Genomic DNA, 22,771 nt, shown 5'->3' on the forward strand with positions numbered 1-22,771 from the left:
AGGTAGCAGTTCTGCAGAAAAGGACCTAGGGGTCACAGTGGACAAGAAGCTGGATATGAGTCAACAGTGTGCTCTTGTTGCCAAGAAGGCTAACGGCATTTTGGGCTGTATAAGTAGGGGCATTGCCAGCAGATCGAGGAACGTGATCGTTCCCCTTTATTCGACATTGGTGAGGCCTCATCTGGAATACTGTGTCCAGTTTTGGGCCCCACACTACAAGAAGGATGTGGAAAAATTGGAAAGAGTCCAGCGGAGGGCAACAAAAATGATTAGGGGTCTGGAGCACATGACTTATGAGGAGCGGCTGAGGGAACTGGGATTGTTTAGTCTCCAGAAGAGAAGAATGAGGGGGGATTTGATAGCAGCCTTCAACTACCTGAAGGGGGGTTCCAAAGAGGATGGAGCTCGGCTGTTCTCAGTGGTGGCAGATGACAGAACAAGGAGCAATGGTCTCAAGTTGCAGTGGGGGAGGTCCAGGTTGGATATTAGGAAACACTATTTCACTAGGAGGGTGGTGAAGCACTGGAATGCGTTACCTAGGGAGGTGGTGGAGTCTCCTTCCTTGGAGGTTTTTAAGGCCCGGCTTGACAAAGCCCTGGCTGGGATGATTTAGTTGGGAATTGGTCCTGCTTTGAGCTAGGGGTTGGACTAGATGACCTCTTGAGGTCCCTTCCAACCCTGATATTCTATGATTCTATGATTCCTAATGTTATTCAGCCCCTTGGATTTGGATTAACATCCCCATTTATAGATTTAAAAGTACTGTGTCATCAGTGAAGATGCTTGAGAACTGCCCTCTCTATGGAAGGGTTTCTGCAGACAGACAGATTGCTATAGCAGATGGACATTGCTGCCTCAGTAGATTCAACCTCAGGAGTGTCTCGAAACTGACCCCTACATTTGGAGTCTGGGACTAAGTATCCTGAGCATGCTATTTAACATGGTGAGTGCTAGTATCTGATCTGCTTCCTAAAGCAGCCCCCATGCCAACAGTCCACTGTCTAACTCCAGGGGCTAGGGTATTTGTTGCTTCCGTGAGATTGCTGTGCATGCACTTACCGTCACCGCTGTGTCTTTGGCTTTGATCAGAATTGTTGCCCTCCATGACTGAGGCAGGGAAACATCTAGATGAATTCCATGTGAGAGTTTGGCTTTGAACGGCTTTACTTCCTCTGCCAACAGGGGCAAAGTTGCGTTCATCACTGGAGGCGGCTCTGGGATTGGATTCCGTGTAGCAGAGGTTTTCATGAGGTATGGATCTCTGATCTTCCATGACAGTTTTGTTCCCAGTCCACCCCATCTGCTTCCTCTACTTTCATATTCCCCAGCTTCCTCCATTTGTCGTTTAGCTGAACCAGCCCAGAATATTTCCCTCAGTATAGCTTTTGTCTGATTCCTGAACTCGCCCTTTGGAAAAGCCTAACTTTGATTTTTGTGACTTTTCATTTTGCTGCTGGATCCCAGCTAGCTTTGTACATACCAAAATCTATTGAGAGAGGCCATTCTCTTGTGCTTTCCAGCACAGTTTTTCATGTTCAAACAGCTGGTGCTCATATATTTTCATAGCAAATATCTTAAAAACATAAAGTAAAATCACTCCATGGCATCTGTGCTGTATCCTTTGTATATTCTGATATGTATAGCTTGTCCAGAGAGGATCCATCATATAAGCCAGATGGATGATTGGAGGAATGCTTGTGTTCCATTCCCGTCTTTCAGATCCTGCCAGTTAGATTGTATCAAATGCAGAGAGAGACTTCTCTGGTCATGTTAACCATCTAACTTGTTTAAATCTCTTTACTTTTGTGCACTGAACATATTGTTGGTGCTAAATTAAATTCTAATGAATGTCCGTCATTGCTGGCCATTCCTCTCTGTGCTTTCTGGACACTTTACTCTGTAATCTGGTTGCTCTCCAGAATAACTGTGTAATAGTATCTTTACTTTTGGTAACATTTGTAATAGCCTTCTAACTCTGATTTAATTTAACCTGAGCACGCTATGGATTGAACACTGAATTCGCTCCCATGCTGAGCCCTGTCGGGCTCTCTTTGCTACAATTTCCTGTTGTACTTTTCTTCGGATGATGAATCCCCTATGCACTGTTACTGATGCATAGATTTTAGGGCCAGAAGGAAGCATTCTCATCATATAGTCTGACCTTGATAACACAGGCCAGAAGACCTCACCCGGTGATTCCTGCATCCTGCCTTTAACTTCTGTCTGAGCTAGACTAGATCTTTCAGAAAGAAAGAGGGAGCCAACTTACCTTTGCCAGATGCCCATTGTGGAGAGTGGAAGGCACATCATGAATAATACCACTTGCTCTCAAACACTATAGAAAAGAGAAGTGAGCTCAACCTGTCTCCTTCCCCTGAAAACACTGTGGTGAGAAATTCCTAGGCATTCCTGTGGCAGAGCTCAGTTTCAGGTTTACTAAGCCACTGTGGGTGTGACAATTAATCTCTGTAAAGATTTTGAGGTAGAGGAGCTGTGTGCGGTCTGTACGAGGCATTCAGTGTCCCCATTGGGGTTTCTTTGCAGGCATGGCTGCTGTACAATCATTGCCAGCAGGAACTTGCAGAGAGTAGCTGAGGTGAGTAGATGGGAGTCTGGTGGGGCAGGAGCTGGGAAATCCAAGACCATTTTTGCATATTTCCAAAGAGACCAGAATACGATAGGGGCAGTAAGGCATGGTGGTACTAAACACCTAATGAACTCCACCCTCTTTTGTCTCCATGCACATCTCGAGGAGTATGGTCCGTTCCAGGCACCTCAGTATCCGAAAGATAACCAGTGAGCTGAGGGGGTATGACAAGGAGTATTAGGATAAGGCTGAGCTAAGAATTCCTCTTGGTGAGATCTGTTGCATTTTGGATTAGTCTTCCAAGGGTAGTGGTGGAAGTTTCAGTGCTTGAGTTACTTACAGCAGGACTGGATGGAGCACTGGAAACAGAACAAGGAATAATGGTCTCAAGTTGCAATGGGGGAGGTTTAGGTTGGATATTAGGAAAAACTTTTTCAGTAGGAGGGTGGTGAAGCCCTGGAATGGGTTACCTAGGGAGGTGGTGGAAGCTCCTGCCTTAGAGGTTTTTAAAATCCGGCTTGCCAAAGCCCTGGCTGGAATGATTTAGTTGGGGATTGATCCTGCTTTGAGCAGGGGGTTGGACTAGATGACCTCCTGAGGTCCCTTCCAACCCTGATATTCTAGGATTCTAAAAATCAATTGGAATAACACCACCACCCAGCTCTTATCTAGTGATTTTCATCCATAGATCTCAAAAGTGCTTTACAAAAGGGGTGGGGGGTTCCAGTATCATTATCCCCATTTTACACATGAAGAAACTGAGGCATAGAAAGGAAGTGACTTGCCCAGGGTTACCCAGTTAAACCAGTGGCAGAGCTGGAAATGAGACCCAGTTCAGAGTAGGGTCTAATCCTGTATTGGCTCCAGAGAATGGACTACCTGGGACCTAGCAGGGTTTTTCCAGTCACTACATGTTGTTTTTTTCATGATTAAAAGGCAGGTAAAAAGAATGAAATTCTAGAAAGTAGAGGAAGAAAAAGGCCTCTTAGGCCCTGTCTACACGGGTAAGTTTCTGCGCAGTAAAGCAGCTTTCTGTGCTGTAACTCCTGAGGTGTGTACACTGCCAAGCTACTTAATGCGCAGAAACTGTGCAGTTGCAGGACTGTAAAAAACCACCCTGACAAGAGGCGTACAGCTTTCTGCGCCGGGGGTACAGTGCCAAGGTAGACGTAGACACCCTGGTCGATTACAGCGCTGCGATTGGCCTCCGGGCGGTGTCCCACAATGCCTGTTCTTGCCTCTCTGATCATCGGTTTGAACTCTACTGCCCTGCCCTCAGGTGACCAAGCATCATCCTCACCCTGTAAAATCCTTTGGAATTTTGAAAGTCTCCTTCCTGTTTGCTTGGTGATGCGTGCAGTGGTCTCAGCGCATCTTTCCAGGTGACCATGCCTGCGCCACGCACAAGGCGATCCCCCACTTGGAGCAATGCCGAGCTGCTGGACCTCATCAGCATTTGGGGAGAGGAGGCTGTCTAGTCCCAGCTGCGCTCCAGCCATAGGAATTATGATACCTACGGACAGATTTCATGATGCATGACAGAAAGGGGCCATGAATGGGACACGCTGCAGTGCAGGGTCAAAGTGAAGGAGCTGCGGAACGCCTACCATAAGGCGTGGGAGGCAAACTGCTGCTCTGGTGCTGCATCCATGAGCTGCCAGTTCTACAAAGAGCTGGACGTGATACTCGGTGGCGACCCCACCTCCACTGCGAAGGCCACTGTGGATACTTCGGTGGCTCGCGTGCCAGTCCAGAGTGGACCGAGCCAGGAGGAGGAAATCTTGGACGAGGGGGAGGGGGACCCAGAGGCAGAGGATGACTTGGAGGTCAGAGATTCATGCAGCCAGAAGCTCTTTTCTACCCCAGAGGAGGCTAGCCAGTCACAGCTGTCGGATCTTGGTAAAGCACAAACAGGAGAGGAGGCCCCTGGTAAGTGGAATTGATTTGGGGAATTGCTGAAGCGAGTTGTTGGGGGCAGGAGGGTTGCAGAAAGCAGGCTTGTGTCTGTATGATGCACGTACCACCACATGCCTAGTCTGAGTGGCAGAACAGGCTGTTGATTGAGGCAGATTCCCATGAAGTGAGGGAATCCGAGATCTCCAGGAAACTCTCATGGAGATACTGGGCAATCTGCTGCCGCAGGTTCTTTGGCAGAGCTGCTTTGTTTCTTGCCCCATTAACGGTAACTTTCCAGCACCACTCTGCCGTTAAGGGAGGAGGGGTGTGGAACATTGCTGCACACAGGGGAGCCTCATAAAGGCCAGGGCAAAAGCCGCAGTCTTGGAGAAGACCCTCCCTTGATTTCCTGCTCACCCTCATCAGCGAGATATCTTCCATAATGCACACAGCCTGTGGAAAATGTGAGGACAGGAATGATTATCAGCCCTCCCCCAGCTCCCATAGTGCTGTCTTTCCCCAAGAGCCACGTGCCTAGAGTACAGTAGGGTCCGGGAACACTGATTTACCCTGCCCCTGCAGCTACTCACCATTTTGGGGATCTTGTGGCTCATGTGTGTTTGCCTGGGGTCAGCCAGTTAGTGACAGGTATGTGAATACTGGCTGTGTTTTAAATCACTGAATCAGTGTATTGCAAACAATACTGCTTCTGTAAAATGTTGTTTTGGCTTCACAGAGATGACCTTGGGAGCCCAGCCTCCCTCTTTATCGGCAGCTGCACAGAATTAGAAAGCGGCCACGAAGAACTACGGAGGACTTTCTGGTGATGTTATCATGCACTATGCGGCCAAAAAACGGGAATTGAAGGAGAGGCGGGACAGCAAGAAGAGGGACCGAAAGGAGAACAAGGCACGCCAGAATGAAGCCACGGAGTGGCTCTTAAACATTATGGAGCGCCAAGTGGACACGCTCCAGGCGACACTAGCTCTTCAAACCGAGCAGCTCTGCACCCACCCTTCCCTGCAGCCGCTGTCGCAAAACTCTTTCCCATGTGCCCCCCAGACACTGCCAACACACTCTTATCAATCTCCTGGCTCCAGTCTGTACCCGTGGCATTCCACTCCTCCCCCCTCACAGTCCAGCACTGTGGACTCCCAGTACCCCCTGCACTCAACACCCATCCCTCTGCAGTTTGGCCCTGCTGAAATACAGTACTTGCTGCACTGTACTCCAAAGTAGAAGGATGGATATGATCCCTGGACATACACAAATCTTTAACTGTCCTCGGACCCCCACCTCCTCCTGGGACCTTCCCTTCCCCCATCCTCCTCAGTGCTGATGTGTTTTTTTGTTTGACTCTCTCCTCCAGTTGTTGTTTTTTAATAAAATAATTGTGTTGGTTTGAAAGTAATCTTTATTCTATTAATTGAAAGTAAACAGAGCCATGCAGAGCAACAACAGTTATCTTAAACCTTCATATTGTATCGTCTGCACCAATCACGATCACCTCCTAGCATTACAAGCACTGCAATCCCGAGCATAGCAACAAATATCAGTGGCTTTCAGCTTCAGATTGCTGCCTCAAGGCATCCCTGATGCCCCGCGACCCCCTCCGCCTTCCCACAGCTCTTAGCGGCAGAAGAGGAAGAGATGTTCTGTGGGATAGCTGCCCAGAGTGCACCTCTCCAAGTACCGCCACAAGTGTGAACATGCTATTGCGCCAGCAGCTGACAGTGTTAACACACAACAGCGATTTCCCTTCAGCTCTCTCTGAGCGGCGCTGTAACTTTGCCAGTGTAGACATACCCTTAGACTTGACTATGCATGAGGAAAATGCCCTAAACTGAATGACTTTGTTAAATTGAGCTTTATTTGTTTTATTTCAATTGAATCAAAGCCTCCAGTTGTGAGTTGCTGATTTCCATGCAGATTCATAAAGTAACAGCAGAACATCTGATGTAATCCAGCATCCCCTTCGCCCTGTGTAGAATTCACTGAAATGGAACAAAGATCCAGATAGAAACTGGAGAGTGAATCGGTGTGACTGATGGACTGCTTAAGGTGCAGGATTGCAAACCCCGAGCACTTGAAAAATCATGAGTTGGGCTAAAAAAAAACCTACCTGATTTAAAAAAAAAAAAAATTTTTTTTTTTTTTTGGTTTTTTTTTGTATTTGCCTTTTGGGGTCTGAGTCTTTAGGGGCCACTAGGTTACATTTTCAAACTTTTCTCTGCAATTATGAGGGCTAGAAACTTCCTTGTAATTTATTTATGTAATAAAAGCTGAGCGTCTCATGAAATCACCTGACTCCAGGAGCTGGGGCTTGAAGAGAAACACCAAATGTTGTGGAACTTGTGCTAAAATTGCAAGAGTTGGCAATACAGCAAGTCATGGGCATGCATCAACCCATTCTGATGTGCACTTAATTGTTTGAAGTTGTGTGGGAGGGGGAAAGACCAACAAATAAAAAAGAACATCCTGAAAGTCACAAACCCTACCTCTCCAGGCCAGGGGGCGTTGGCCGTTCTCACCCTGCTCATGCAGGGGTGGGGGGAGGGGCACTGTGATGCTGCTGCAGCTGATAAGCACACAGGCTCTGCCACCATCCTCGTTTCCCTGCCTGCCCAACGCTCACTGGCTCCAGGTTCCTGGTACTCTTCCACGGGGTAGGGGTCGGGAATCACCACTTGGGTTTTCCTCACAGCAGTAGCAGCACGTGGGGCTCTGACAAAGCTGCGGCTCCTCCAGGGAAGGTGGTGTGTAGGTCAAGGGCAGCCTGGCTATCTGTGGTCCACCAGCACCTTGCTGGCCTTCCAGCAGTCGTGTGCTGTACATGCCCTGCGGGATCTGTCCCTCAGCGGGGGGCTGGAGCAGGGAGAGGCTGGGGCCGCAGGACCTGGCTTGAGCATCAGGGACATGAGTCATAAATGTGGGGGCCCCAAACTGTGCTTTAGGGATTTCCTCCTTCACTCCTGGGACTGGCCCCATCCCCAGGAGTGGGGGAGAGCGAAGACTGGTTGACTCCTGCCCCGGGCAGTCTCCCAGTCCAGCCCTGCCATGTGTCCTGGGGGGCAGAAAAGAGAGAAATGGTGTTGGAGGGAGAGGGATAGAGAGAAAGACACATGGGTGAGGAGAGAGATCAACGGGCTCAGGAGCTGCTGCAGGAAATCTGGAAATGGCTGGACAAAGAGCCTTCAGGGTTGAATGAGGCATGAGTGAGGGGTGTCCCGCAGGGTGTGGGGTGAGACAGTGGTGACCTCATAAATCTGTAGCGGGGTGAGGGGGCAGAGTCATTCTGGATGTGAAGGGAGACACTGACCTAAGAGTTAAGGGCCTCTCAGCCAAGTACCACATTCCCCCTCTCTTCCCCCCCCCCTGCACACACCAGCTCAGGCCCCCTCTCCTCCAGACCTTTCACACTACCCAAACTGGGCCCTTGGCCCTCCCACTCTGCTCAGAACCTTATTGATTATGGTGAAAAGCAGAAAGCCAGAGTATCCTTAATTGTGGGGGAAACCAGTCTTTCCCATCTGCCCATGCCCAGGAAATAGTTCTGCCCTGTCTCATCTCTCCTTCTCCTGGGTTCCTCACCACCTCTCCCAGGCCCTGGGGGACTGCAGCTGGGTCCCCTATCCATTCCCAGGCAGGAGCTGGGGGTGGGCAGAGGAGCCTAGTCCTGCTGCTCATAGGGGAGTGGCTCTTACTGCTCCCCAGCCAGCTCATGGCGAGGAGGGAAAGCTCCACTGGCCTTCTGCAGCAGCAGCCCTGATTGGCTGCCCCTCCCCTGGAGGCAGCTCAGTGGGGCAGGCAGCCAATCAGACAGGGGCTCCCCCCCCCCCCCTCCGGGAAAGGTGGAAATTGGGGCTGGGCAGGAGCATTTCACGTCATACCCAGACGGCTCCGCCCCAGCACATCGCTGACTTGGGGCAATGGGGAGGAGAGGGAGAGGCTCCCTGCTGTCAGAGGAGGGCTGCCCAGCCTCCAAAGGCCCGGCCTTCCTTCTCATCATTGGCTGCAGCTCTGGAGGGGCGGGGCACAGGCTCTGCCTCCCCTGGGCCATCACACAGCTCCTTGGGGTCTCCCAACCTTGCTGCTCTCTTGGTTTCCTGCTCTCCCTGGCTGTGCCCATAGATCATTTGTTCTTTCCCCTTCTTCCTCTGTTCCCACTGGCACAGTAGCTATGTATGGGGTGATGGAGTACAATCGTGCGAGTGATGTGACAGAATGTGGCCTTGTATTCACATCCTACACGCTATTGTAATGATCTTTGTCCAAGGCACGCCTTGGGAGGTATCATTTGAAAACTCATAACTTGATGATCAGTAACATGCATAAACTTTATGAACCTAAGCTGATGTCATGGCTGTCCTGTGTTTCCCAGATAAGTCTGGGAAGTGGCTAAACCAGTTTCTCTGAGACAAAGGGCAAGCTGATGCCCCAGTCAGGTGTCAACAAAGCTGATGGGCGATCACCTATGAAGTGGCCATTGCTTGGCAAGAAGGGGGGGCAGGGACAAAGAGATATGGATCTTAGCAAAGAAACAGCACGAGGTCTCCTTCCTCCACCAGCCCCTGTCTCTTGGTTCTCAGCTGGAAATGCTTTTCAGAGAGGGACTGAAACTATAAAAAAGAGGGACAAACACTCCAAGAGACCCCTCCTATCTCTCCCTGTCCATCTCACTCTTTGCACTCTGAGAAGACAAAAGAAGCAGCTGTTGGACTCTGTGGGAGGGGTCCTGACCTGACATTTGGCCAGCAATGCTGTTTGTGGCATTGCCAACCCCAACAGTTCAGAAATCATGAGTCAGACCCACAAAATCATAAGATTGGCCTAAAAATCATGAGATTCTTGTAAAAGATTAAATCATGGGGTTTTTTAGTCCACCTTTGGGTTTTTGATCTCCCCCTGCCTACTCTCAGAGGATCTGTGACTAGCACAGTACTGCCTGTTCTTGCATATTTATTGAAAGGAAGAGGATTTTGGCTCCTGCTGGAGGAGCTCTCTCAATAGTACAAAGAGCTCTTACCTTTATGCAATTATGGAGCAGGACCTTCAGGGTCCACTCTCTATCTCTTGCCCGCCCAGGCCATGGCAGTCACCTGTTCCCATAGCTGCCAAAATGTTTGCAGCTCCATGCAAGACATTTTGCACCAGTGTGAAAAAGTCATTAGTCTCCCCTAAATGGTCCCCTGCCACTGTTTGTGGGGGAGACAGCTACATGAGGGACATTAAAGACTCGCTCACTGATGAGGAACATCACACATGGAGCTTCACAAAACGTTACTTCCCCCAAATAGTCTATGAATGCCCCATACCTTTTGTGGCTCTATTATTGCCTCATATCCTGCTGCTGTCCTGCAGGAAGCCCTCACTCAGGATTGGGGAATGCAGAGGAAGATGATGGAATTTTAACTCTGCCTTGCTCCTGGTCAGAAGCAGCAGCAGTGCCTAGAGCAGAAAGGAAAACCCTGGGGAAATGAGAAGGAGGTGCTGGTGGAAGCTGAGCTCCAAGCAGCTGCCCGGGGAGGCATTATATAGCCCTGGCAGAAGAGGTGTATTGAAGTGGCTCCCCAAAACAATGTGCATCCCAGGGCAGTGGGAAGAGGTGGGGGATGGAGGGCTCAGCCAGGGCAGTGGGATGAGGTGGGAAGAGGCAGAGAAGCTTATTTGACAGCAGGAGCCCTGGCCGCCCGGGGTGGGCTGATAGCAATTTCTAAGGGTATGTCTACACCCAGCCGCTAGTTCGGCGGCTGGGAATCGAAGTTCTGGGTTCGACTTATCGCGTCTTGTCTGGACGCGATAAGTCGAACCAGGAAGTCATCGCCGTCGACTGCGGTACTCCAGCTAGACGAGAGGATTACCGCGGCGTCGACGGGGGAGCCTGCCTGCCGCGTGTGGACCGAGATAAGTTTGAACTAAGGTATGTCGACTTCAGCTACGTTATTCACGTAGCTGAAGTTGCGTACCTTAGTTCGAATTGGGGGGTAAGTGTAGACCAGGCCTCAGTAAAATTAAGCCTAACTCTGAGACTTCTAAGGTGAGCTCATGAGTCAGGCTTAATTTTACTTAGAAATGGCGTCTTTCACAACTAATTGGCGAGCGTTGGCATGTCTGCTGTTGGAAGCATGTGGTGAGAAACTTTTGCTTTGAATCTAATATAGTTTGTTAGGCTAGGCACTAGAAATGTTTTTGTCTTTATTTTCTTGTAACCATTTCTGACTTTTATACCTCGTTGCTTGTACTCACTTAAAATCTCTCTTTTTAGCTAATAAACTTGTTTTATTGTTTAATCTAATCCAGTGCGTTTAACTTAAAGTGGCTGGGTAACTCTAAGGTAACAAGCTATTGTATAAAGTGACAAAGAGTCCTGTGGCACCTTATAGACTAACAGACATATTGGAGCATAAGCTTTCGTGGGTGATGCCCACTTCGTCAGACGCATGTGGTGGAAATTTCCAAAGGCAGATATAAATATGCAGGCAAGAATCAGGCTAGAGATAACGAGGTTAGTTCAATCAGGGAGGATGAGGCCCTCTTCTAGCAGTTGAGGTGTGAACACCAAGGGAGGAGAAACTGCTTTTGTAGTTGGCTAACCATTCACAGTCTTTGTTTAATCCTGAGCTGATGGTGTCAAATTTGCAAATGAACTGAAGTTCAGCAGTTTCTCTTTGGTGTCTGGTCGTGAAGTTTTTTTGCTGCAGGATGGCTATCTTTACATCTGCTATTGTGTGTCCAGGGAGTTTGAAGTGTTCTCCTACAGGTTTTTGTATATTGCCATTCCTAATATCTGACTTGTGTCCATTTACCCTTTTACGTTGGGATTGTCCAGTTTGGCCGATGTACATAGCAGAGGGGAATTGCTGGCATATGATGGCGTATATTACATTGGTGGACGTGCAGGTGAATGAACCGGTGATGTTGTGGCTGATCTGGTTAGGTCCTGTGATGGTGTCGCTGGTTTAAATATGTGGGCAGAGTTGGCATCCAGGTTTGTTGCATGGATTGGTTCCTGAGTTAGAGTTACTATGGTGCGGTGTGTGGTTGCTGGTGAAAATATGCTTAAGGTTGGCGGGTTGTCTGTGGGCGAGGACTGGACTGCCTCCCAAGGCCTGTGAAAGTGAGGGATCGTTGTCCAGGATGGGTTGTAGATCACTGATGATGCGTTGGAGAGGTTTTAGCTGAGGACTGTAGGTGATGGCCAGTGGAGTTCTGTTGGTTTCTTTCTTGGGCTTGTCTTGCAGCAGGAGGCTTCTGGGTACACGTCTGGATCTGTTGATTTGTTTCCTTATTTCCTCGTGCGGGTATCGTAGTTTTGAGAATGCTTGGTGAAGATCTTGTAGGTGTTGGTCTCTGTCTGAGGGGTTGGAGCAAATGCGGTTATACCTCAGCGCTTGGCTATAGACGATGGATCGTGTGGTGTGTCTGGGATGGAAGCTGGAGGCATGAAGGTAGGCATAACGGTTGGTGGGTTTTCTGTATAGGGTGGTGTTAACGTGACCGTCACTTATTTGTACCGGAGTGTCTAGGAAGTGGACCTCCCGCGTAGATTGGTCCAGGCTGAGGTTGATGGTGGGGTGGAAGCTGTTGAAATCGTGGTGGAAATCTTCCAGAGTCTCCTTCCCATGGGTCCAGATGATGAAGATGTCATCAATGTAGCGTAGGTAGAGAAGGGGCGTGAGTGGACGAGAGCTGAGGAAGCGTTGTTCCAGGTCAGCCATAAAAATGTTAGCATATTGTGGGGCCATGCGGGTGCCCATAGCGGTGCCACTGGTCTGGATGTATATATTGTCACCAAATTTGAAATAATTGTGCATGAGGATAAGCTATTGTATATTATTCCCTTAAAGTAATACCGGACATAATACATTTGGATTGTCCAGGAGAGTGCTGGACAGTACAAGACATACATTTCTGGGGGGAAATCTGGGATTGGGAGTTGTTGGGGTCCCCTGGCAAAGGTAACTAAGGCTGGTAAAAGCCAGAGTGTAACCCATGTGTGGCTGGCAGGCTGCAGGTACCCACAGACGCTCAGGATGTGGCTTGCCTACTGAAAGATTGTTTGTGATCGGCCCAGGTGGGAGTCACTGCAGCAAGTATTGAAGGGACCCAAGATTGCAGCGAGGGGGTGACACAGCCCCTCACTGGTCTCGATTACACCCCGGCTTGTCAAAACTGGCCATTCAGTTTCCACCTCTAGGTTAATTACTTTTGGGCTGCTGCAACCACACCTTTGTATTTACCAGAGCAAAGTCTGCCTTGCAGTGGAATGGGGCTGCTCTACACTGGGAGTTTACATCGGCAGAGCTACCCCTCAGGGGTGTGAAAAATCCACACCCCTGAGCAACGGCGCCATGCTGACCTATGCCCAGGTGTGGGCAGTACTAGGTGAGCAGAATTCTCTTGACTTAGCCCTCAATCCTGCAATTGGATCCTCATAGTGACTCTTTATGCTTGCATGGAACTTTATTGTGCCTGTGCAGACCTGATGGCAGGATTGGGGCTTCATATTGTAACTCTGTCAATAATGAGATGAACCTCTTTAGATCTGTGAGATTCTTGGAGGGTCTTAGATATGCTGCAGTATAACAAGACTTCACACAAAAGGCAGAATGTTTTGTTCTGTAAACCATTTTAAACGACAACCCTCTTTTCATTCGGTTTCCAGGGGCAATCCTGGCAATTACAGGCCAGTAAGCCTAACTCCAGGCAAATTGGTTGAAACTATAGTAAAGAACAGTATTGTCAGACACAGAGATGAACACGATATGTTGGGGAAGAGTCAACATGTTTTTTGTAAAGGGAAATCATGTCTCACTAGTCTATTAAAATTCTTTGAGGGGGTCAACAAGCATGTGGACAAGGGTGGATATAGTGTACTTAGATTTTCAGAAAGCCTTTGACAACGTTCCTCACCAAAGACTCTTAAGCAAAGTAAGCAGTCATGGGATAAGAGGGAAGGTCTTCTTATGGATCAGTAACTGGTTAAAAGATAGGAAACAAAGGGTAGAAATAAATGTTCAGTTTTCAGAATGGAGAGCGGTAAATCGTGGTGTCCCCCAGGGGTCTGTACTGGGACCAGTGCTGTTCAACATATTCATAAATGATCTGGAAAAAGGGGTAAACCGTGAGGTGACAAAATTTGAAGATGATACAAAACTACTCAAGATAGTTAAGTCCAAAGCAGACTGCGAAGAGCTACAAAAGGATCTCTCAAAACTGGGTGACTGGGCAACAAAATGGGAGATGTAATTCAATGTTGATAAATGCAAAGTAATGCACATTGGACAACATAATTCCAACTATACATATAAAATGATGGGGTCTAAATTACCTGTTACCACTCAAGAAGGAGATCTTGGAGTCATTGTGGATAGTTCTCTGAAAACATCCACTCCATGTGCAGCAGCAGTCAAAAAAGCTAACAGAATGTTGGGAATCATTAGGGAAGGGATAGATAATAAGACAGAAAATATCCTATTGCCTCTATATAAATCCATGGTACCCCCCACATCTTGAATACTGTGTGCAGATCTGGTCATCTGATCTCAAAAAAGATCTATTGGAATTGGAAAAGGTACAGAAAAGGAAAACAAAAATGATTAGGGGTATGGAACAGCTTCCATATGAGGAGAGATTAATAAGACTGGGACTTTTCATCTTGGGAAAGAGATGACTAAGGGAGGATATGATAGAGGTCTATAAAATCATGATTGGTGTGGAGAAAGTAAATAAGGAAGTGTTATTTACTAATTACACAAGAAGTAGGTGTCATCTGATGAAATTAATATGCAGCAGGTTTAAAACAAACAAAAGGAAATATTTCTTCACACAACACACAGTCAGCCTGTGGAACTCTTTGCCAGGGGATGTTGTGAAGGCCAAGACTATAACAGGGTTCAAAAAAGAACTAGATAAGTTCATGGAGGATAGGTCCATCAATGGCTATTAGCCAGGATGGGCAGGGATGCAAAATTATGCTCTGAAGTGTCCCTAGCCTCTGTTTGCCTGAAGCTGAGAATGGCAACAGGGTATGTATCACTTGACGATTACCTGTTCTGTTCATTCCCTCTGAAGCACCTGGCATTGGCCACTGTCAGAAGACAGGATACTGGGCTAGATGGACCATTAGTCTGACCCAGTATGGCCATTCGTATGTTCCAGGTTGTTGGCCTGTTTCCCAATTAGATGCTCCTGTGTGGTCCTGCTAACCCGTATGATAATGATGTCTATTGAAAGCATTTTTTAATGGGTGCCAGTTCTGTGTTTTCTGCTGGAGCTTTGAGTCTGCCTTTTAGCAAATGGCTTATGAGAGATTCTCTGTGAGATTTCTCTGGAGACTTATCCGTGGGAGGAGGGTGGAAAGAACACAGAAAGAACATACCATAGCCAATGTGGCTCAAGAGGCACTGATGACTCTTACTTGGCAATGAAACAGAGGAGTTAGAGATGAAAAGATCTAGCAGCCCAGCCCTAAGGGCCCGAGCGGGGTGGTATCCTGCGGTATCGTCTTCCGTGCTTTGTCTGTTCCAGTTCAAATGACACCGGCAATGACTCTTTCCACAGTCTGGTAGATCTCACTGTTAGGAAGTTTTTATTGAGACTACATTTTACTTTTCTTAGTTTCATTCTATTGCTTTTAATTACATCCCCAGCCTAAGCAATTCCTCTCCATTACACCCATCAGATACTGCCGACTGTTACCACATCCTCATTAGCCATCGCCTAACCAAGCTTAAATTTTAGTTCTCTCAGTCCTCCAGTGTAAGCCAGTGCCTGCAGCCTCTATTATTTTTTGTTGTTCTCTCTTGGATCCCTCTAATGTGTCAATATCTCTCTGGTAATACAGTGCCCAGAAGTGAACACACATTCCTGCTGTGATCTTTCCAACAGAGCCTTGATGTAAACATCCCACACACTCAACAGAGTAATTTATAGGTTATAGCTACATACAAGAATCACTTCACTCACCACCAAAATGCAGCTGCCTCTGGGGTGGGATATGGCAGCTGTTTAACAGCACAATCATATGACAGGAGACACAAACAGCTGCCCCAGGTCACGACAGGGACAGAGAGTCCTTCTGCCTGATATATCCTTTTGCTGATGCCAGAGTATGAGTCTCCCCTCTGGTTCCTAACAGCAGGAGGTAGGACTGGGATCCCTAATACAAAATCTTTCTCTCTCTTTTCCAGGCTGCCAAGAAGCTGGAGGCTGCCACTAGTCAGCGATGCCTGCCTCTTTCTCTAGACGTCCGGCAGCCCCAAACCATCATGGCCGCGGTGGACGAGGCTGTGAAAGAGTTTGAACGAATTGACATCCTCGTTAACAGTGAGTTGCTTGCGAAGCGGGGGAAGTGACAGGATTTTACAAACCCGTGTGTTTCAGGGAACAAACTCATCACCAACTGAGGGTCAGGAAGAAATTTGCCCCCCCATGGAGGCAGTGTTCTGTTAACGTCTGGGTGCATTGCTGGCATGGGTACCATCGTCTGAATGCTGGTCACGCTGGAAACAGGATGCTGGACTAGAAGGAATATTGCTCTGTTCTGGGTGAAGCTTCCTATGCTCTCACTACCCTGTGGGAGCCTGCAGTGCCAAGTGACATGAGAGGCTGGGAATACTGGTCCCATAGAGGTAGTGGACTGACAACTGTCTGCCAGAAAATGAAGTGAGGAAGGGGGCAGTCAAGCCTCATTCCCAACCCAGCAGGGTTCCCCACTCATCTTTGTTTGACTCTACCCTGTTCTGTATCGCCCACTTAAGCAGCAATTCAAGCAGCCTCTGCTTGGCTGATCTGGAAATTGATTGCAGCCAACCCTTTGATTCCCAATTGTCCCAGTAGCGTTCTTCCTCAAGAGCCAGGGGTGGCGATGCCAGGGGGCACCCGGGCACTGCTCTCTGAACAATGAACCCTTCACCCAGTTCTGGGACATACTCAACTACTGTATATAAAAGTGTATCCCTGCCTGAAAGGTCTGTGCGCAGCTGGCTGCTCTGCTGCTCCAGCGAGCTAGGGACTCCAAAGCAGGAGCTGTAAGTCTTTGGGGACTTTCCTGACACGGCAGAAGCCTGAGGGGCACTCTTAAAAATGTCCTTTGCTAACTAAAGTGGGGGCAGCTAAGGCAAGTTACAGTGCCCCACCTAAACCGAGGAGCCAGAAACCATTAGAAGTTGCACTGGGCAGCCTGTGTCAGTGTGGCTCTGGGTTGGTAGTCTCGAGGCAGATCGCGTGTTCTCTATATAGTGAACAGTTAGGAGGATTGTACACGTGCACTCACACCCTGTCCCTGCTGCGGAGGAAGGGAGGGAGCAGCACCCGATGCCCACCTGGTAATAGATCATAGCAGTCTCACTCCCCCGCTCCCCACTGACTGTGCCCCTGGATGCTCTCCTTCTCCAGATGCTGCTGGTAACTTCCTGTGCCCGGCCAGCGCTCTGTCCTTCAATGCCTATAAGACAGTGATCGACATTGACACCCTCGGTACCTTCAATGTCTCCAAAGTGCTCTATGAGAAATGCTTGAGGGTAAGTTCATCCTACACCAGGGGACGCGCTGCTGGGGAGTCCGTTGTGTTGATAAGAGGGCGGGGGTTCGGGTCCAACCATGGATAAGCTGTTAATAAAATCCTTGCTTGTTATTATAGCGTTAAACAGTTACGTGTGGTCTGGGGTTCAAGGGCATGTTATCACCAGTGACTCCCTTTGTACCAATCACCACTGAAAAATCTCTTTAACCTTTTATTAAAACACAGCGAAAGCATTTGGAATGTAAAGTATTAATTGTAACACTGTTCCTTAGTCCCTTTCCATTCAACTGCAGAGAGTCTTTTATGGGGGAACCCCCCGTTTGCCAGGCGTTTAGATTGGGGGGTGGAGGACAGGAGGAGAGAGAAAGGGTTAGCTTTGGATAGTCTATTGAAGTCCAATCCTGTTTCCTTTGGACAAAACAAGACGAACACGTGCTTGTATCCATCCTTTCAGAAAGCAACTGCAAAGATCCTTTTCCTAGCCCATTGCTCTGACCACATCACCCCTCTCTCTTTCCATCACTCCCCTGGCTCCCTCTTTTCTAGCGTATCAAACATACGCAGTTGCCTTCACTTCCAAGGCTCTGCTCAGCCCAGCCCTGCCCCACCTATCATCTCTCATCCAGTATCGAAAGGCTGACTCCAGCCTGCAGCGGACTCACGATGGCAACCTCCATCGCCCACTTGTTAAACTTTCCAACAAGCCCCTTTGTGCTTTCTGCCAGGCTGCCCCTCCTGCTTGGGAGGAGCTCCCCTTAAACACCCCCAAAGCCGCCTCCTCCTCCTCCACCAAACCCCTCCTTAGAACTCTCCTTTGCCATGATGCATACAAATCACTTGACAATGATTAGGCTGCTGGTGTGCTAAGAACACAGCCGATCATGCTGATTAATCTTGTCTCACTGGCAGCCCCATCTTATATCACCTCTCTGTCTCCTTGTGTCTTTCCTGTACCTTCCATCCTTGCAGCAGAACCACCTTCCCCCGACACAGCCATTCACCTGTGACAGTGAATGTGGTTCAGGTGGCCTCTAGAAAGTGGCTGCCTGCAAAATGTGGGTTATACGTAATGCTGGGGAGAGGGTGACCTTGACTTAGGAGAAGTAGATGGAGGGCGACGTGAGCCAGTGAAACACTGATTCTCTTTCCCATCCCAAATCCTTCCAGCTCCTTCACTTTTCCTTGAGGCCTCTAATCTTCTGCCATCTCCTGCCTCCTCAGAGTGCTTATACCTTTCTAGAAACGGGCTGCAGATTGTGCTGGAATGTTTCAGCCCAGCCCGGAAGGAGAGCCGTCCTATGCAGATCCCAAGCAGGGAGGTGTTCAGAGAGCCAGGCAGAGATGGCAGAACCACAAAAGTTGGGCAGACAATCCCCATTCCTCACCAGACCAGTTTCGCCTTCAGGGTATTTCTCTGGTCAGTCTGTTCCATCGCATGCCCAGGTCCTGCTGCCCCAACAGACGATATCTCTGCTCTGTTCCCTAACTCCCTGTCTTGTTTATCCAGGACCATGGCGGGGTTATAGTTAACATCACAGCGACCTTGAGCTACAGAGGGCAGGTTCTCCAGGTGCATGCCGGGACGGCCAAGGCGGCTGTAGGTACAGTAAACACACCTGACCCATTTGGTTCCTTTCTGTGTCTTTTCAAGCTGCCAAAGCCCAGCCAACTTACTGGTTCTTTCAGAGCCTCTGATGGAGAGACTTGGAAGAACAATACTGGGATCTTGCATAGTACTCCCCTTAGTACAGATAGGCTGAGTCAAGCCCAGATCTCTGCAGCACCCTCCCTGACCAGGCTAAGAGGGGTCACTCGGCCTGGCTTAACAAGTTATTCCCCCTTGTGCAATCTCTGTACTTGCTGCTTTCCAGAATGTGACATTGCAGAAAAATTGTGGTGACACAGGATGATGCATTCTGGGATACCACCAGCAAACCGTGATTGTGCAGAAAGGAAAAATTACTGAAAGGAGACTAATGAAAGCTGGTTTGACTGTGCACCCCGCAAACACCCCCCCCCCCCCCCCCCCCCCCCCCCCCACACACGCACACCGCCTGCGATGGAGCCTGCTGCAGATCGGTGCCTAAGCACCAATCCAAAGCCCACTGGAGTCAGTGGGAGCATTTTCACAGACTTCAGTGGTCTTTAGATCTGGCACTAAGTGACTTGCCAGGGTCACACTGAGCTGGTGACAGAGTTATGTTTAGAACCCAGGCCTGTGCTGGGCTCAGTCCAGCAGACCACACTATGCTGCCGGTCTCTGCGGCTTGTTAATGCCAGATGACGTTAGTCACATGGCCTGTGGGACACATGCACAAACTCACACGTTGTCAGGGCGACTGCTGGGACCAGATGGCAGCGATAAAAGGCCCTCCGTCAGCAGGCAGGCACAGCTCCTTGGAGGGGGTATCTACAGAAGGCCAGCTGCTTCCCCAGTTCTATGCATTCTGACTCATGTGCTTCATTCAGATGCTCAGCACCCGTCGTATCCCTGATCTGCCCTCCCTGGCCCTGCCAGTAGTGCTCAGTGCTGACTTGCAGCAGCCCTGCTATTCCAGCCTGTCCCCCCGCCCCCCCAGCCCTCTGTTATTCCAGCTCTGGACACACCATCCCCTCCACAGCTCTGCCTAAGCCCCTCAGTCCTGACCCACAGGACCCTCTGCTAGTCAATCCCGACCACTTTCACCCCTTTGCTTTTCAGACTTACACCCCCCGTCTGGCCCCGCCAGTGTCTCTCGCTCCGACCGGCAGCCCCCTCTGTTCGCTCTGAAATCCCTTCACTGTTGTTGCTCTGTTTTTCATTCTGCTTTGAATGTCCTTCCTCCCAGATGCAATGACCAGGCACCTGGCAGTGGAGTGGGGGCCCAACAACATCCGTGTCAACAGCCTGGCACCAGGCCCCATTGCGGGCACTGAGGGATACCGGCGGCTCGGTAAGGGGCTCCCAGAGAAGTCCCCACGTGGAGGCTTCTCCTGAGAGCTAGGGCTCTCTCTGATTAGTGCAACTATATGTGTGTAAGGGGGGAGTTTAGATGGTGTACCAGCCCCCAGAGCTCAGAATGCTGCCTCTGCCATACCCTGACCAGTGTCTTGCTGCAAGCGGCTAGTGTGTGCCCTGATGCTCGCAGGCCCTCTCTTGTGGTGAAGCTGGGCCGGGACTTTGCACCACCTTGTTAGTTTACCCTGTGGCCACAGGAGCTTAGCCGCTAAGACTCTCGCCCTGGATGCTGTATAAAGGCTTGTTTCTTGCACTCAGTGATGTCCTTGCAATGTCACACAGGTGATCTAGCACTGCCTGTGCTGCCCTAGTCAGCCCCAGCCTGCTGTCTTATTTATGAAAACATTGGCTATATTTCCATGATAATTTAAGAGACCGTAAAGGTGATGAGGCCACCTAATCCACCCTCCCTGCTGCAGGATTGTTTCCTCCTCTGTATTCTTCAGGTATCTGTCCTGTCCTAAGCAAGGGGCTTCCACCATCTTCCAGGGGAGGCTGCTCCCCAGGCTAAGAGAGCTCCGTGGTAGAACTCTTTCTTGCTCTTCAGTCTAGATCTTCCCTTCCCCACTCTCCTGTCTTTGCCCATGGGCAGATCCTCATGTATATTTCTGCATCTGCTCTAGTTTCTTAGTGTGGCTCCCATCACTGTAGTATCTGGGCTCCTTGTAGCCCCCAAACAGTGCCAGCCAGTTTCAGCCTTTTGCCCTGGGTAGGGGAACAGCGTCCTGCTGGATAAAGAGCCAGAGGACCTTAGTTTGTTTTGTTCTCTCTATAGGTGGCGCTCATGCAGAAGCGGACAGCTACTTCGATACAGTGCCCCTCCATAGGGCAGGGAATAAGACGGAGATTGCCCACAGTGTGCTGTACTTGGCGAGCCCCTTGGCATCCTATGTGACTGGCACAACCCTGGTGGTTGATGGGGGGAGCTGGCTGACCTCTCCTAACAACTTCCCCGCACTGTTGGGTATTGCATCACACTCTGCTAAGCTCTAGGTGACGTGTATTTTCCCCTCTGTGGGACTAGATATGCTGTCCGGGCTTAATGTCTGAACACCTCTTTATGCTGCAATCAAACCAGCGACATTGGCACAAGGGGGTTGTCCCAGGCATGATGCATTCACAGTGAGTGCGTTCTGGGTCACAGGCACTCAGGGTCACCATGCACTCGTCAGCAGCTGGCATGGTAGCCCTGGACTTTTCCTGCCAGGCAGGGTTTGGGGCTGTGTTGCACTGGTCAGTGGTTGGTGTGGACCCCATGCTGCTGTTGGTCACTGCTTTTCCTGTCAGTGCCTCCCCACTGCACATCTGGTTAATAGCGGTTACCATTTTCCTGGTGCTGTAGTTAAATGGGGTGAGGGTGGTGTCACATCCCAGAGGAGCCTCTACCCTTCTCGTGTAGACTTTCCAAGATCAGCAGTATGAAATACCTTGTGCTGTGGTGATTCATATGCAGATTATTCGTAGCCCAGGGCCACAGGCCGTGGGTGTGTTTGGCTCCCAGGTGTGTGGGACCTCTCCAGAGGTCCCGAAGGCTTGCAAAAACTCATCTGGGATACCTCCCCTGCCCAAAAAGTCCCAGATCGACAGCACCAAGTGTGGAGGTTCCAGGCGAGGCTTCTTGAGAGAAGACTGGGTAAATAGTTAGGAAGCGCAAATGTGTGGTTATTAAATCTGCAGTCTCCCAAACACCTCGCCCCATTTCCCCATCTCCCTCCCCAAAACCCACAGGGCAGGGCCACGTGGGAGGAATTCCAGGCCAGCTGGTTTAGTCTGGGCACAATTAGAAAGTTTGTGTGTGAGAGGGCGCACGATGGAGCTCTGGCCAGTTCCACCAGCGCAGGATCTGCCCCCAGGTGTTCAAAGAAGGCCAAGCCATGTAATACAAAGTGGTTTAAAGGACTGTGGCACCAATCTGCCAGGAGGGGCTGGTGCATGCTTGCCCATTGAATTGGGTGTGTCATTGGCAGTGGGAATTAATCCTTGGGCCTCTGGATCTTAAAGCAGGAGCGGCACTGACTGAGCTAAAAGGCCAAGCTCTGTCAGCCAAGGCTGAAGAAGGCTCATCATCCACTATATGTGGCCCAGCTGCACTAGGGGGGATGGAGCCCCACACCGAGTGAGCTGCCCACATTCACAGAATGCCCAAGGAACTATTAGTTACAGCTGGAGGTGGCAGACCCAGGCTCGCCTGACTCAGAGCTGGGATTTGGACCTGGGTCTCCCATGTCCCGGGCGATGAGCCCTGATCGCCAGGCTGCAGAGTCAGTCTCCCTTTGGCCCAATGAATATTTTGTTATTTGTACAAAGTGGAATAGCTCCAAGAGGAGAGATTAACTGACTCTTAGGGTATGTCTACACTACAGGATTAATCCGAATTTAGATAATTCGAATTTGGGAAACAGGTTGTATAAATTCGATTGTGCGCGGCCACACTAAGCACCTTAATTCGGTTTTTAACCACATTAATTCGGTGGTGTGCGGCCACACTACCCCATTAACTTAAACACAGTAATTTGGTGGTGTGCGGCCACACTAACCTTAATTCGAATTAACAAAATCGATTTAGGCTCTACTCCGTTCGTCGAGGTGGAGTACAGAAATCGATTTAAAGGGCCCTTTAATTCGAATTAACTGGCTCTGTAGTGTGGACGGGTGAAGGGTTAATTCGGATTAACGCTGCTAAATCCGAATTAATCCCGTAGTGTAGACCAGGCCAAAGTGGTTATGAGCTGTGCTGGTGGGTGGTATCTCTCCCTCTGTCCTC

The 22,771-nt window shown here is 49.5% G+C and overlaps 1 protein-coding gene across 3 annotated transcripts in view; it reads left to right on the plus strand.

Annotated features, from left to right (window-relative positions):
• Nucleotides 1-22,771, plus strand: part of DECR2 (2,4-dienoyl-CoA reductase 2) — a 39,505-nt gene that overhangs the window by 1,891 nt on the left and 14,843 nt on the right. For 2 of the 3 annotated variants that reach the window (XM_024215101.3, XM_024215102.3), the window contains exons 3-9: nt 1,183-1,251; nt 2,545-2,596; nt 15,676-15,811; nt 16,883-17,007; nt 18,517-18,610; nt 19,838-19,942; nt 20,783-20,971. In XM_024215101.3, coding sequence (XP_024070869.2) covers nt 1,183-1,251; nt 2,545-2,596; nt 15,676-15,811; nt 16,883-17,007; nt 18,517-18,610; nt 19,838-19,942; nt 20,783-20,971 — 770 coding nt within the window. Of the gene's footprint in view, nt 1-1,182; nt 1,252-2,544; nt 2,597-15,675; nt 15,812-16,882; nt 17,008-18,516; nt 18,611-19,837; nt 19,943-20,782; nt 21,001-22,771 lie in introns of all 3 variants that reach the window. The other variant, XM_024215104.3, reaches the window with a different exon arrangement.

This window comes from Terrapene carolina, unplaced genomic scaffold (genome assembly GCF_002925995.2).
Source record: "Terrapene carolina triunguis isolate 2854851 unplaced genomic scaffold, T_m_triunguis-2.0 Scaffold695, whole genome shotgun sequence".
Lineage (NCBI taxonomy): Eukaryota > Metazoa > Chordata > Testudines > Emydidae > Terrapene > Terrapene triunguis.